This window comes from Salvelinus namaycush, chromosome 23 (genome assembly GCF_016432855.1).
Source record: "Salvelinus namaycush isolate Seneca chromosome 23, SaNama_1.0, whole genome shotgun sequence".
Taxonomy (NCBI): Eukaryota; Metazoa; Chordata; class Actinopteri; order Salmoniformes; family Salmonidae; genus Salvelinus; species Salvelinus namaycush.
Window position 1 is genome coordinate 2,949,678 of NC_052329.1, and position 17,961 is coordinate 2,967,638.

Genomic DNA, 17,961 nt, shown 5'->3' on the forward strand with positions numbered 1-17,961 from the left:
TCTTAGTTTACTTCCTGAATTGACTGGATTGAAGTCAATAGATTTGGTTTTCCCTGAGGCTATTTACAGTTGAGAACATTGGGGGGGAGGGGGGGGGGGGGTTGGGATGAATTTGGAATGAGTATCAAGGACTAAATACATGTACGCAGTGCCGGAACGAATACAACAACAACAACAGGAGAAAAACAACAGCATACCTAAGATGTGGAGTTCTGCGCTGCAGTAGATGGCTCCGTATTTGTTCTCAGCGACACACTGGTACATCCCAGAGTCAGCCTGCTGGACCTTCTGGATGATGAGCTCGCCATTCACCATCTCCACCCTGCTCTGAAAGACAACATACCCCATTCACCATCTCCACCCTGCTCTGATACACAACATACCCCATTCACCATCTCCACCCTGCTCTGAAACACAACATACCCCATTCACCATCTCCACCCTGCTCTGATACACAACATACCCCATTCACCATCTCCACCCTGCTCTGATACACAACATACCCCATTCACCATCTCCACCCTGCTCTGATACACAACATACCCCATTCACCATCTCCACCCTGCTCTGAAAGACAACATACCCCATTCACCATCTCCACCCTGCTCTGATACACAACATACCCCATTCCCCACCCTGCTCTGATACACAACATACCCCATTCACCATCTCCACCCTGCTCTGAAAGACAACATACCCCATTCACCATCTCCACCCTGCTCTGATACACAACATACCCCATTCACCATCTCCACCCTGCTCTGAAAGACAACATACCCCATTCACCATCTCCACCCTGCTCTGAAACACAACATACCCCATTCACCATCTCCACCCTGCTCTGATACACAACATACCCCATTCACCATCTCCACCCTGCTCTGATACACAACATACCCCATTCACCATCTCCACCCTGCTCTGAAAGACAACATACCCCATTCACCATCTCCACCCTGCTCTGATACACAACATACCCCATTCACCATCTCCACCCTGCTCTGAAAGACAACATACCCCATTCACCATCTCCACCCTGATCTGACACACAACATACCCCATTCACCACCTCCACCCTGCTCTGAAACACAACATACCCCATTCACCATCTCCACCCTGCTCTGATACACAACATACCCCATTCACCATCTCCACCCTGCTCTGAAACACAACATACCCCATTCACCATCTCCACCCTGCTCTGAAACACAACATACCCCATTCACCATCTCCACCCTGCTCTGATACACAACATACCCCATTCACCATCTCCACCCTGCTCTGATACACAACATACCCCATTCACCATCTCCACCCTGATCTGATACACAACATACCCCATTCACCACCTCCACCCTGCTCTGAAACACAACATACCCCATTCACCATCTCCACCCTGCTCTGAAACACAACATACCCCATTCACCATCTCCACCCTGCTCTGATACACAACATACCCCATTCACCATCTCCACCCTGCTCTGAAACACAACATACCCCATTCACCATCTCCACCCTGCTCTGAAACACAACATACCCCATTCACCACCCTGCTCTGAAACACAACATACCCCATTCACCATCTCCACCCTGCTCTGAAACACAACATACCCCATTCACCATCTCCACCCTGCGCTGAAACACAACATACCCCATTCACCACCTCCACCCTGCTCTGAAACACAACATACCCCATTCACCATCTCCACCCTGCTCTGAAACACAACATACCCCATTCACCATCTCCACCCTGCTCTGAAACACAACATACCCCATTCACCATCTCCACCCTGCTCTGATACACAACATACCCCATTCACCATCTCCACCCTGCTCTGAAACACAACATACCCCATTCACCATCTCCACCCTGCTCTGATACACAACATACCCCATTCCCCATCTCCACCCTGCTCTGAAACACAACATACCCCATTCACCACCCTGCTCTGAAACACAACATACCCCATTCACCATCTCCACCCTGCTCTGAAACACAACATACCCCATTCAGCATCTCCACCCTGCTCTGAAACACAACATACCCCATTCACCATCTCCACCCTGATCTGATACACAACATACCCCATTCACCACCCTGCTCTGAAACACAACATACCCCATTCACCATCTCCACCCTGCTCTGATACACAACATACCCCATTCACCATCTCCACCCTGCTCTGATACACAACATACCCCATTCACCATCTCCACCCTGCTCTGAAACACAACATACCCCATTCACCATCTCCACCCTGCTCTGATACACAACATACCCCATTCACCATCTCCACCCTGCTCTGAAACACAACATACCCCATTCACCATCGCCATACTCCTCTTATCAATGTTACAACACCTTGGATGTGTCCTAAATAGCACCCTATTCACTATATACTGTAGTGACTTACTTTTACCAGGGCCAATAGGGCTCATAGGGAGATCCATAGGAGATCCATAGGGAGATCCATAGGGCCCATAGGGAGATCCATAGGGAGATCCATAGGGAGATCCATAGGGCCCATAGGGAGATCCATAGGAGATCCATAGGGAGATCCATAGGGCCCATAGGGAGATCCATAGGGAGATCCATAGGGCCCATAGGGAGATCCATAGGAGATCCATAGGGAGATCCATAGGGCCCATAGGGAGATCCATAGGGAGATCCATAGGGCCCATAGGGAGATCCATAGGAGATCCATAGGGAGATCCATAGGGCCCATAGGGAGATCCATAGGGAGATCCATAGGGCCCATAGGGAGATCCATAGGGAGATCCATAGGGCCCATAGGGAGATCCATAGGGAGATCCATAGGGCCCATAGGGAGATCCATAGGGAGATCCATAGGGAGATCCATAGGGCCCATAGGGAGATCCATAGGAGATCCATAGGGAGATCCATAGGGCCCATAGGGAGATCCATAGGGAGATCCATAGTGCCCATAGGGAGATCCATAGGGAGATCCATAGGGAGACCCATAGGGAGACCTATAGGGCACTAGTCAAAATTTAAGTAGTGCCTTATTTAAGCAATAAGGCACGTGAGGCAGTGCTGTATCATAAATACAGTCACAGGTAAGAGGCAGTGCTGTATCATGAATACAGTCACAGATAAGAGGCAGTGCTGTATCATGAATACAGTCACAGATAAGAGGCAGTGCTGTATCATGAATACAGTCACAGATAAGAGGCAGTGCTGTATCATGAATACAGTCACAGATAAGAGGCAGTGCTGTATCATGAATACAGTCACAGGTAAGAGGCAGTGCTGTATCATGAATACAGTCACAGGTAAGATGCAGTGCTGTATCATGAATACAGTCACAGGTAAGAGACAGTGCTGTATCATGAATACAGTCACAGGTAAGAGGCAGTGCTGTATCATGAATACAGTCACAGGTAAGATGCAGTGCTGTATCATGAATACAGTCACAGGTAAGAGGCAGTGCTGTATCATGAATACAGTCACAGGTAAGAGGCAGTGTTGTATCATAAACACAGTCACAGGTAAGAGGCAGTGTTGTATCATGAATAAAGTCACAGGTAAGAGGCAGCGCTGTATCATGAATACAGTCACAGGTAAGAGGCAGTGCTGTATCATGAATACAGTCACAGGTAAGAGACAGTGTTGTATCATGAATACACCTTTCATACTATACATGGTACAGAGATTGAAATTCAAAAGTGAAACATTGTTTCCTAGATCAGACAGGCAGACAGAGGCTTATATTAACCCTGCTGTACCAAATTAAATGCTAAACTGGAAGCAAGGGAAAAAAATGAGATAAACACAAGAGATGATTCAGACAGCAACATGATATTCTAGTAGAGATAAATACAAGAGATGATTCAGACAGCAACATGATATTCTAGAGGAGATAAATACAAGAGATGATTCAGACAGCAACATGATATTCTAGTAGAGATAAATACAAGAGATGATTCAGACAGCAACATGATATTCTAGTAGAGATAAATACAAGAGATGATTCAGACAGCAACATGATATTCTATTAGAGATAAATACAAGAGATGATTCAGACAGCAACATGATATTCTAGTAGAGATAAATACAAGAGATGATTCAGACAGCAACATGATATTCTAGAGGAGATAAATACAAGAGATGATTCAGACAGCAACATTATATTCTAGTAGAGATAAATACAAGAGATGAATCAGACAGCAACATGATATTCTAGTAGAGATAAATACAAGAGATGATTCAGACAGCAACATGATATTCTAGTAGATAAACACAAGAGATGATTCAGACAGCAACATAATATTCTAGTAGAGATAAATTCAAGAGAGTATTCAGACAGCAACATGATATTCTTGTAGAGATAAATACAAGAGATGATTCAGACAGCAACATGATATTCTAGTAGAGATAAATACAAGAGATGATTCAGACAGCAACATGATATTCTAGAGGAGATAAATACAAGAGATAATTCAGACAGCAACATGATATTCTAGTAGAGATAAATACAAGAGATGATTCAGACAGCAACATGATATTCTAGTAGAGATAAATACAAGAGATGATTCAGACAGCAACATGATATTCTAGTAGTGATAAATACAAGAGATGATTCAGACAACAACATGATATTCTAGTAGAGATAAATACAAGAGATGATTCAGACAGCAACATGATATTCTAGAGGAGATAAATACAAGAGATGATTCAGACAGCAACATTATATTCTAGTAGAGATAAATACAAGAGATGAATTAGACAGCAACATGATATTCTAGTAGAGATAAATACAAGAGATGATTCAGACAGCAACATGATATTCTAGTAGATAAACACAAGAGATGATTCAGACAGCAACATGATATTCTAGTAGAGATAAATACAAGAGATGATTCAGACAGCAACATGATATTCTAGAGGATATAAATACAAGAGATAATTCAGACAGCAACATGATATTCTAGTAGAGATAAATACAAGATGATTCAGACAGCAACATGATATTCTTGTAGAGATAAATACAAGAGATGATTCAGACAGCAACATGATATTCTAGTAGAGATAAACACAAGAGATGATTCAGACAGCAACATGATATTCTAGTAGCGATAAATACAAGAGATGATTCAGACAGCAACATGATATTCTAGTAGAGATAAATACAAGAGATGATTCAGACAGCAACATGATATTCTAGAGGAGATAAATACAAGAGATGATTCAGACAGCAACATGATATTCTAGTGGAGATAAACACAAGAGATGATTCAGACAGCAACATGATATTCTAGAGGAGATAAACACAATAGATGATTCAAACAGCAACATGATATTCTAGTAGAGATAAATACAAGAGATGATTCAGACAGCAACATGATATTCTAGTAGAGATAAATACAAGAGATGATTCAGACAGCAACATGATATTCTAGAGGATATAAATACAAGAGATAATTCAGACAGCAACATGATATTCTAGTAGAGATAAATACAAGATGATTCAGACAGCAACATGATATTCTAGTAGAGATAAATACAAGAGATGATTCAGACAGCAACATGATATTCTAGTAGAGATAAATACAAGAGATGATTCAGACAGCAACATGATATTCTAGTAGAGATAAATACAAGAGATGATTCAGACAGCAACATGATATTCTAGAGGAGATAAATACAAGAGATGATTCAGACAGCAACATGATATTCTAGTAGAGATAAACACAAGAGATGAATCAGACAGCAACATGATATTCTAGTAGATAAACACAAGAGATGAATCAGACAGCAACATAATATTCTAGTAGAGATAAATTCAAGAGAGTATTCAGACAGCAACATGATATTCTTGTAGAGATAAATACAAGAGATGATTCAGACAGCAACATGATATTCTAGTAGAGATAAATACAAGAGATGATTCAGACAGCAACATGATATTCTAGAGGAGATAAATACAAGAGATAATTCAGACAGCAACATGATATTCTAGAGGAGATAAATACAAGAGATGATTCAGACAGCAACATGATATTCTAGTAGAGATAAATACAAGAGATGATTCAGACAGCAACATGATATTCTAGTAGAGATAAATACAAGATGATTCAGACAGCAACATGATATTCTAGTAGCGATAAATACAAGAGATGATTCAGACAGCAACATGATATTCTTGTAGAGATAAATACAAGAGATGATTCAGACAGCAACATGATATTCTAGTAGAGATAAACACAAGAGATGATTCAGACAGCAACATGATATTCTAGTAGCGATAAATACAAGAGATGATTCAGACAGCAACATGATATTCTAGTAGAGATAAATACAAGAGATGATTCAGACAGCAACATGATATTCTAGAGGAGATAAATACAAGAGATGATTCAGACAGCAACATGATATTCTAGTCGAGATAAACACAAGAGATGATTCAGACAGCAACATGATATTCTAGTAGAGATAAACACAAGAGATGATTCAGACAGCAACATGATATTCTAGTAGCGATAAATACAAGAGATGATTCAGACAGCAACATGATATTCTTGTAGAGATAAATACAAGAGATGATTCAGACAGCAACATGATATTCTAGTAGAGATAAACACAAGAGATGATTCAGACAGCAACATGATATTCTAGTAGCAATAAATACAAGAGATGATTCAGACAGCAACATGATATTCTAGTAGAGATAAATACAAGAGATGATTCAGACAGCAACATGATATTCTAGAGGAGATAAATACAAGAGATGATTCAGACAGCAACATGATATTCTAGTGGAGATAAACACAAGAGATGATTCAGACAGCAACATGATATTCTAGTAGAGATAAACACAAGAGATGATTCAGACAGCAACATGATATTCTAGAGGAGATAAACACAATAGATGATTCAAACAGCAACATGATATTCTAGTAGAGATAAATACAAGAGATGATTCAGACAGCAACATGATATTCTAGTAGAGATAAATACAAGAGATGATTCAGACAGCAACATGATATTCTAGAGGAGATAAATACAAGAGATAATTCAGACAGCAACATGATATTCTAGTAGAGATAAATACAAGATGATTCAGACAGCAACATGATATTCTAGTAGAGATAAATACAAGAGATGATTCAGACAGCAACATGATATTCTAGTAGAGATAAATACAAGAGATGAATCAGACAGCAACATGATATTCTAGTAGAGATAAACACAAGAGATGATTCAGACAGCAACATGATATTCTAGTAGCGATAAATACAAGAGATGATTCAGACAGCAACATGATATTCTAGTAGAGATAAATACAAGAGATGATTCAGACAGCAACATGATATTCTAGAGGAGATAAATACAAGAGATGATTCAGACAGCAACATTATATTCTAGTAGAGATAAACACAAGAGATGATTCAGACAGCAACATGATATTCTAGTAGAGATAAACACAAGAGATGATTCAGACAGCAACATGATATTCTAGAGGAGATAAACACAATAGATGATTCAAACAGCAACATGATATTCTAGTAGAGATAAATACAAGAGATGATTCAGACAGCAACATGATATTCTAGTAGAGATAAATACAAGAGATGATTCAGACAGCAACATGATATTCTAGAGGAGATAAATACAAGAGATCATTCAGAAAGCAACATGATATTCTAGTAGAGATAAATACAAGATGATTCAGACAGCAACATGATATTCTAGTAGAGATAAATACAAGAGATGATTCAGACAGCAACATGATATTCTAGTAGAGATAAATACAAGAGATGATTCAGACAGCAACATGATATTCTAGTAGAGATAAATACAAGAGATGATTCAAACAGCAACATGATATTCTAGAGGAGATAAATACAAGAGATGATTCAGACAGCAACATGATATTCTAGTAGAGATAAATACAAGAGATGATTCAGACAGCAACATGATATTCTATTAGAGATAAATACAAGATGATTCAGACAGCAACATGATATTCTAGTAGAGATAAATACAAGAGATGATTCAGACAGCAACATGATATTCTAGTAGAGATAAACACAAGAGATGATTCAGACAGCAACATGATATTCTAGAGGAGATAAACACAAGAGATGATTCAGACAGCAACATGATATTCTAGTAGAGATAAATACAAGAGATGATTCAGACAGCAACATGATATTCTAGAGGAGATAAATACAAGAGATGATTCAGACAGCAACATGATATTCTAGTAGAGATAAATACAAGAGATGATTCAGACAGCAACATGATATTCTAGTAGATAATTACAAGAGATGATTCAGACAGCAACATGATATTCTAGTAGAGATAAATTCAAGAGAGGATTCAGACAGCAACATGCTATTCTAGTAGAGATAAATACAAGAGATGATTCAGACAGCAACATGATATTCCAGAGGAGATAAACACAAGAGATGAATCAGACAGCAACATGGTATTCTAGTAGAGATAAACACAAGAGATAAATCAGACAGAAACATGGTATTCTAGTAGAGATAAACACAAGAGATAAATCAGACAGAAACATGGTATTCTAGTAGAGATAAACACAAGAGATAAATCAGACAGCAACATGGTATTCTAGTAGAGATAAACACAAGAGATGAATCAGACAGCAACATGATATTCTAGTAGAGATAAACACAAGAGATGAATCAGACAGAAACATGGTATTCTAGTAGAGATAAATACAAGAGATGATTCAGACAGCAACATGATATTCTAGTAGAGATAAATACAAGAGATGATTCAGACAGCAACATGATATTCTAGTAGAGATAAATACAAGAGATGATTCAGACAGCAACATCAACATGATATTCTTATGAAGGCGCAGTGATCATTTTCAGATGGAACTGTTAGCAGGAAAAGGTGTGTCTGTGACGGCCAATACAGTATGGCTTAGACCGTTGCTCGTCCAATCAGCATCCATGATCCAAATAGGAAAGAGTGCGCGATTTGGAACATAGCACTTCCGCAGGGTTCACAATACCTTGTAAGTATTTGACTGTCAGTCCATAGGACAGGGAGGGCGACACCTAATTATCTGACTGTCAGTCCATAGCACAGGGAGGGCGACACCTAATTATCTGACTGTCAGTCCATAGGACAGGGTTATTGCCATACCTTATTATCTGACTGTCAGTCCATAGGACAGGGTTATTTCCATATGTAACGGCTGTCTAATTCCTCCTCCTCGGATGAGGAGAAGGAGTAAGGGTCGGACCAAAACGCAGCGTTGTATGCAGACATAAAGATTTATTTACAGAAAGACGAAACACGAAGAACACTTGTACAAACTACAAAACAATAAACGACGTAGACAGACCTGAACATGAGAACTTACATAGACACGAAGAACGCACGAACAGGTAAGACTAGCCAAACGAACGAACAAACGAAACAGTCCCGTGTGGTGCAACAGACACAGACACAGGAACACAATCACGAACAAACAAACAGTGAGAACAGCCTACCTTAATATGGTTCTCAATCAGAGGAAACGTCAAACACCTGCCTCTAATTGAGAACCATATCAGGCAACATATTTAACCCAACATAGAAACACATAACATAGAATGCCCACCCCAACTCACGCCCTGACCAACTAAACACATACAAAAACAAGGAAAACAGGTCAGGAACGTGACAGAACCCCCCCCTCAAGGTGCGAACTCCGGGCGCACCACCTAAAGTCTAGGGGAGGGTCTGGGTGGGCATCTGTCCACGGTGGCGGCTCTGGCTCAGGACGTGGTCCCCACCCCACCATAGTCAATCCCCGCTTCCGTAGCCTCCTCCAAATGGCCACCCTCCAAATTAGCCCCACTGGATTAAGAGGCAGCACCGGACTAAGGGGCAACACCGGAATGAGGGGCAACACCGGAATGAGGGGCAGCTCCGGACTGAGGGACGGCGGCTCCGGACTGAGGGACGGCGGCTCCGGACTGAGGAACGGCGGCTCCGGACTGAGGGACGGCGGATCCTGGCTGGCTGGCTCTGGCGGATCCTGGCTGGCTGGCTCTGGCGGATCCTGGCTGGCTGGCTCTGGCGGATCCTGGCTGGCTGGCTCTGGCAGATCCTGGCTGGCTGGCTCTTGCTGCTCATGGCTGGCTGGCGGCTCTTGCTGCTCATGGCTGGCTGGCGGCTCTTGCTGCTCATGGCTGGCTGGCGGCTCTGGCTGCTCATGGCTGGCTGGCGGCTCTGGCTGCTCATGGCTGGCTGGCGGCTCTGGCTGCTCATGGCTGGCTGGCGGCTCTGGCTGCTCATGGCTGGCTGGCGGCTCTGGCTGCTCATGGCTGGCTGGCGGAAGGCTCTGGCTGCTCATGGCTGGCGGAAGGCTCTGGCTGCTCCTGTCTGGCGGAAGGCTCTGGCTGCTCCTGTCTGGTGGAAGGCTCTGGCTACTCCTGTCTGGCGGAAGGCTCTGGCTACTCCTGTCTGGCGGAAGGCTCTGGCTGCTCCTGTCTGGCGGACGGCTCTAGCGGCTCCTGTCTGGCGGACGGCTCTAGCGGCTCCTGTCTGGCGGACGGCTCTAGCGGCTCCTGTCTGGCAGATGGCTCTGAAGGCTCATGACAGACGGGCGGCTTTGAAGGCTCAGTACAGACGGGCGGCTTTGCAGGCTCAGTACAGACGGGCGGCTTTGAAGGCTCAGTACAGACGGGCAGTTCATGCGGCGCTTGGCAGAAGGACAGCTCAGACGGCGTTGGGCAGACGGGCAGTTCAGGCGCCGTTGGGGAGACGGGCAGTTCAGGCGCCGTTGGGCAGACGGCAGACTCTGGCCGGCTGAGGCGCACTGTAGGCCTGGTGCGTGGTGCCGGAACTGGAGGTACCGGGCTAAGGACACGCACCTTCAGGCTAGTGCGGGGAGCGGCAACAGGACGCACAGGACTCTGGAGACGCACAGGAGGCTTGGTGCGTGGTGTAGGCACTGGTGGTAATGGGCTGGAGACACGCACCTTAGGGCTAGTGCGTGGAGGAGGAACAGGGCTCTGGAGACGCACAGGAGGGTTGGTGCGTGGTGCCGGAACTGGTGGTACCGGGCTGAAGACACGCACCATAGGGCTAGTGCGTGGAGGAGGAACAGGGCTCTGGAGACGCACAGGAAGCCTGGTGCGTGGTGTAAGCACTGGTGGTACTGGGCTGGGGCGGGGAGGTGGCGCCGGATATACCGGACCATGCAGGCGTACTGGCTCCCTTGAGCACTGAGCCTGCCCAACCTTACCTGGTTGTATGCTCCCCGTAGCCCGACCAGTGCGGGGAGGTGGAATAACCCGCACTGGGCTGTGGAGGCGAACCGGGGACACCATGCGTAAGGCTGGTGCCATGTATGCCGGCCCGAGGAGACGCACTGGAGACCAGACGCGTTGAGCCGGCTTCATGGCACCTGGCTCAATACTCAATCTAGCCCTGCCAGTGCGGGGAGATGGAATAACCCGCACCGGGCTATGCACACGTACAGGAGACACCGTGCGCTTTACCGCATAACACGGTGTCTGCCCGTACTCTCGCTCTCCACGGTAAGCTCGGGGAGTTGGCGCAGGTCTCCTACCTGACTTCGCCACACTCCCTTGTAGCCCCCCCCAAGAAATTTTTGGCCTTGACTCACAGGCTTCCGTACTAGCCGCGTACCCTCATAACGCCGGTTCCTCTCTCCGGTTGCCTCTGCTCTCCTAATTGCCTCCAGCTGTTCCCATGGGAGGCGATCTTTTCCAGCCAGGATCTCCTCCCATGTGTAGCAACCCTTGCCGTCCAAAACATCCTCCCATGTCCATTCCTCCTTCGTGCACTGTTGCTTTCTCCCACGCCGCTTGGTCCTTGGTTGGTGGGTGATTCTGTAACGGCTGTCTAATTCCTCCTCCTCGGCTGAGGAGAAGGAGTAAGGGTCGGACCAAAACGCAGCGTTGTATGCAGACATAAAGATTTATTTACAGAAAGACGAAACACGAAGAACACTTGTACAAACTACAAAACAATAAACGACGTAGACAGACCTGAACATGAGAACTTACATAGACACGAAGAACGCACGAACAGGTAAGACTAGCCAAACGAACGAACAAACGAAACAGTCCCGTGTGGTGCAACAGACACAGACACAGGAACACAATCACGAACAAACAAACAGTGAGAACAGCCTAGCTTAATATGGTTCTCAATCAGAGGAAACGTCAAACACCTGCCTCTAATTGAGAACCATATCAGGCAACACATTTAACCCAACATAGAAACACATAACATAGAATGCCCACCCCAACTCACGCCCTGACCAACTAAACACATACAAAAACAAGGAAAACAGGTCAGGAACGTGACACCATACCTAATTATTTGACTGTCAGTCCATAGGACAGGGTTATTGCCATACCTAATTATCTGACCGTCAGTCCATAGGACAGGGTTATTTCCATACCTTATTATTTGAATGTCAGTCCATAGGACAGGGAGGGCGACACCTAATTATCTGACTGTCAGACCATAGGACAGGGAGGGCGACACCTAATTATCTGACTGTCAGTCCATAGGACAGGGAGGGTGATATCTAATTATTTGACTGTCAGACCATAGGACAGGGAAATTATATACAGAAATATACCAAAGCAGATTCAACAGACTTTACATTTAGACAGAAAAACTCATTTCCACTCTATTTTATATTTTAAATGTTTCTGCTGTGTATTCTAGAACTGGGAATTGCCTAAATAATTGCTGTGTATTCTAGAACTGGGAAATTCCCTAAATAACTGCTGTGTATTCTAGAACTGGGATTTGCCTAAATAACTGCTGTGTATTCTAGAACTGGGATTTGCCTAAATAATTGCTGTGTATTCTAGAACTGGGAATTGCCTAAATAACTGCTGTGTATTCTAGAACTGGGAATTGCCTATATAACTGCTGTGTATTCTAGAACTGGGAATTGTCTAAATAATTGCTGTGTATTCTAGAACTGGGAATTGCCTAAATAACTGCTGTGTATTCTAGAACTGGGAATTGCCTAAATAACTGCTGTGTATTCTAGAACTGGGATTTGCCTAAATAATTGCTGTGTATTCTAGAACTGGGAATTGCCTAAATAACTGCTGTGTATTCTAGAACTGGGAATTGCCTAAATAATTGCTGTGTATTCTAGAACTGGGAATTGCCTAAATAACTGCTGTGTATTCTAGAACTGGGAATTGCCTAAATAACTGCTGTGTATTCTAGAACTGGGAATTGCCTAAATAATTGCTGTGTATTCTGGAACTTGGAATTGCCTAAATAATTGCTGTCTATTCTAGAACTGGGAAATTCCCTAAATAACTGCTGTGTATTCTAGAACTGGGATTTGCCTAAATAATTGCTGTGTATTCTAGAACTGGGAATTGCCTAAATAACTGCTGTGTATTCTAGAACTGGGAATTGCCTAAATAATTGCTGTGTATTCTGGAACTGGGAATTGCCTAAATAATTGCTGTGTATTCTAGAACTGGGAATTGCCTAAATAATTGCTGTGTATTCTAGAACTGGGAATTGCCTAAATAATTGCTGTGTATTCTAGAACTGGGAATAGCCTAAATAACTGCTGTGTATTCTAGAACTGGGAATTGCCTAAATAATTGCTGTGTATTCTAGAACTGGGAATTGCCTAAATAACTGCTGTGTATTCTACAACTGGGAATTGCCTAAATAATTGCTGTGTATTCTAGAACTGGGAATTGCCTAAATAATTGCTGTGTATTCTAGAACTGGGAATTGCCTAAATAACTGCTGTGTATTCTAGAACTGGGAATTGCCTAAATAATTGCTGTGTATTCTAGAACTGGGAATTGCCTATATAATTGCTGTCTATTCTAGAACTGGGAAATTCCCTAAATAACTGCTGTGTATTCTAGAACTGGGAATTGCCTAAATAACTGCTGTGTATTCTAGAACTGGGAAATGCCTAAATCATTTCTGTGCATCTTAGAGTGGTGTTCTGGGGGAGGGAGGGGTGTTTTGTGTTTTCCTAATTGCAAGTGCCTACGGGGTTAGGGGATGTGTGTGTGTGCATGTGTGTGTTTTATTTTTATTGTGAGTACCTGTGGGGGTTAACGGTGTATGTGTGTGTAACTGCCTGCCTGTGTGTTCTTCCCTGTGTGTGGTTCCCTGTGGGTGAGTACCTGTGGTGTGAGTACCTGTGGTGTGAGTAGCTGGGGTGTAAGTACCTGTGGTGTGAGTACCTGCGGTGTAAGTACCTGTGGTGTGTGTGGTTCCCTGTGTGTGAGTGCATGTGGTGTGAGTACCTGTGGTGTAATTACCTGTGGCGTGAGTGGCTATCCATTGCGGAGTCAGTGGTAGGAGTGTGTGTGGTTCCCTGTGGGTGACTACCTGTGGTGTGAGTATATGTGGTGTGTGTGGTTCCCTGTGTGTGAGTACATGTGGTGTATTCCAAGCATCTGCCTCTAACCCTAGGAAGCTCTTTGCCACCTTCTCCTCCCTCCTGAATCCTCCTCCCCCTCCCCCCCCCATCCTCCCTCTCTGCAGATGACTTCGTCAACCATTTTGAAAAAAAGGTCGACGACATCCGATCCTCGTTTGCTAAGTCAAACGACACCGCTGGTTCTGCTCACACTGCCCTACCCTGTGCTTTGACCTCTTTCTCCCCTCTCTCTCCAGATGAAATCTCGCGTCTTGTGACGGCCGGCCGCCCAACAACCTGCCCGCTTGACCCTATCCCCTCCTCTCTTCTCCAGACCATTTCCGGAGACCTTCTCCCTTACCTCACCTCGCTCATCAACTCATCCTTGACCGCTGGCTACGTCCCTTCCGTCTTCAAGAGAGCGAGAGTTGCACCCCTTCTGAAAAAACCTACACTCGATCCCTCCGATGTCAACAACTACAGACCAGTATCCCTTCTTTCTTTTCTCTCCAAAACTCTTGAACGTGCCGTCCTTGGCCAGCTCTCCTGCTATCTCTCTCAGAATGACCTTCTTGATCCAAATCAGTCAGGTTTCAAGACTAGTCATTCAACTGAGACTGCTCTTCTCTGTGTCACGGAGGCGCTCCGCACTGCTAAAGCTAACTCTCTCTCCTCTGCTCTCATCCTTCTAGACCTATCGGCTGCCTTTGATACTGTGAACCATCAGATCCTCCTCTCCACCCTCTCCGAGCTGGGCATCTCCGGCGCGGCCCACGCTTGGATTGCGTCCTACCTGACAGGTCGCTCCTACCAGGTGGCGTGGCGAGAATCTGTCTCCGCACCACGTGCTCTCACCACTGGTGTCCCCCAGGGCTCTGTTCTAGGCCCTCTCCTATTCTCGCTATACACCAAGTCACTTGGCTCTGTCATATCCTCACATGGTCTCTCCTATCATTGCTATGCAGACGACACACAATTAATCTTCTCCTTTCCCCCCTCTGATAACCAGGTGGCGAATCGCATCTCTGCATGTCTGGCAGACATATCAGTGTGGATGACGGATCACCACCTCAAGCTGAACCTCGGCAAGACGGAGCTGCTCTTCCTCCCGGGGAAGGACTGCCCGTTCCATGATCTCGCCATCACGGTTGACAACTCCATTGTGTCCTCCTCCCAGAGTGCTAAGAACCTTGGCGTGATCCTGGACAACACCCTGTCGTTCTCAACTCACATCAAGGCGGTGACCCGTTCCTGTAGGTTCATGCTCTACAACATTCGCAGAGTACGACCCTGCCTCACACAGGAAGCGGCGCAGGTCCTAATCCAGGCACTTGTCATCTCCCGTCTGGATTACTGCAACTCGCTGTTGGCTGGGCTCCCTGCCTGTGCTATTAAACCCCTACAACTCATCCAGAACGCCGCAGCCCGTCTGGTGTTCAACCTTCCCAAGTTCTCTCACGTCACCCCGCTCCTCCGCTCTCTCCACTGGCTTCCAGTTGAAGCTCGCATCCGCTACAAGACCATGGTGCTTGCCTACGGAGCTGTGAGGGGAACGGCACCTCCGTACCTTCAGGCTCTGATTAGGCCCTACACCCAAACAAGGGCACTGCGTTCATCCACCTCTGGCCTGCTCGCCTCCCTACCTCTGAGGAAGTACAGTTCCCGCTCAGCCCAGTCAAAACTGTTCGCTGCTCTGGCACCCCAATGGTGGAACAAACTCCCTCACGACGCCAGGTCAGCGGAGTCAATCACCACCTTCCGGAGACACCTGAAACCCCACCTCTTTAAGGAATACCTAGGATAGGATAAAGTAATCCTTCTAACCCCCCCCTCCCCCTTAAAAGAGTTAGATGCACTATTGTAAAGTGGTTGTTCCACTGGATATCATAAGGTGAATGCACCAATTTGTAAGTCGCTCTGGATAAGAGCGTCTGCTAAATGACTTAAATGTAAATGTAATGTAAATGTGTGAGTACCTGTGGTGTGGTTCCCTGTGGTTGAGTACCTGTGGTGTGAGTACCTGTGGTGTGTGTGGTTCCCTGTGGGTGAGTACATGTGGTGTGAGTACCTGTGGTGTGGTTCCCTGTGGGTGAGTACCTGTGGTGTGAGTACCTGTGGTGTGTGTGGTTCCCTGTGGGTGAGTACATGTGGTGTTAGTACATGTGGTGTGAGTATATGTGGTGTGCGTGGTTCCCTGTGTGTGAGTACATGTGGTGTGAGTACCTGTGGTGTGAGTATATGTGGTGTGTGTGCTTCCCTGTGTAAGAGTACCTGTGGTGTGAGTACCTGTGGTTTGAGTACATGTGGTGTGTGTGGTTCCCGGTGTGTGAGTACCTGTGGTGTGAGTACCTGTGGTGTGTGTGGTTCCTGGTGTGTGAGTATCTGTGGTGTGCGTACTTGGTTGTGAGTACCTGTGGTGTGTGTGGTTCCCTGTCGTGTGAGTACCTTTGGTGTGAATACCTGTTGTGTGAGTACCTGTGATGTGAGTACCTGTTGTGTGAGTACCTGTGGTGTGAGTACCTGTTGTGTGAGTACCTGTGGTGTGTGTGGTTCCCTGTGGTGTGAGGACCTGTTGTGTGAGTACCTGTGGTGTGAGCGGCTTTCCATTGCAGAGCCAGTGGTAGGTGGGTCTAGAGATCCATGTGTGTGAGTACCTGTGGTGTGATTGGCTCTCCATTGCTGAGCCAGAGGTAGGTGGGTCTAGGGTTCCCTGTGTGTGAGTACCTGTGGTGTGAACGGCTCTCCATTGCGGAGCCAGCGGTAGGTGGGTCTAGGGTTCCCTGTGTGTGAGTACCTGTGGTGTGAACGGCTCTCCATTGCGGAGCCAGCGGTAGGTGGGTCTAGGGTTCCCTGTGTGTGAGTACCTGTGGTGTGAACGGCTCTCCATTGCGGAGCCAGCGGTAGGTGGGTCTAGGGTTCCCTGTGTGTGAGTACCTGTGGTGTGAACGGCTCTCCATTGCGGAGCCAGCGGTAGGTGGGTCTAGGGTTCCCTGTGTGTGAGTACCTGTGGTGTGAACGGCTCTCCATTGCGGAGCCAGCGGTAGGTGGGTCTAGGGTTCCCTGTGTGTGAGTACCTGTGGTGTGAATGGCTCCCCATTGCGGAGCCAGCGGTAGGTGGGTCTAGGGTTCCCTGTGTGTGAGTACCTGTGGTGTGAACGGCTCCCCATTGCGGAGCCAGCGGTAGGTGGGTCTAGGCTTCCCTGTGGCCTTGCACTCCCAGTGCAGCTGATCTCCACTGTCCAACTGGCTGTCGTTTATCGTGCTGATCCACTGGGGGAAGGCTGAGGAAGGAGAGAACAGATGAAATATGAAAATCCTTATAGAGTATGATGTGTTTGAGCTGAATAACACAACAGTATTATAGAGTATGATGTTGTTATTGATGTTATTCGATGTTATTCACTCCAGTGTTTCAGTTAGTTAGACACCTCCCCCTTCAATTATCCCTCCAGTGTTTCAGTTAGTTAGACACCTCCCCCTTCAATTATCCCTCCAGTGTTTCAGTTAGTTAGACACCTCCCCCTTCAATTATCCCTCCAGTGTTTCAGTTAGTTAGACACCTCCCCCTTCA

At 45.5% G+C, this 17,961-nt stretch overlaps 1 protein-coding gene across 1 annotated transcript in view; it reads right to left on the minus strand.

Moving 5' to 3' along the window:
* cntn5 (contactin 5) overlaps positions 1 to 17,961 on the minus strand; it is a gene marked incomplete at its 5' end in the record, with an annotated part of 395,923 nt that overhangs the window by 237,101 nt on the left and 140,861 nt on the right. The window contains 2 exons of the mRNA XM_038962131.1: positions 198 to 327; positions 17,535 to 17,671. Of these exons, the coding sequence (XP_038818059.1) occupies positions 198 to 327; positions 17,535 to 17,671 (267 nt within the window). The remainder of the gene's footprint in view (positions 1 to 197; positions 328 to 17,534; positions 17,672 to 17,961) is intronic.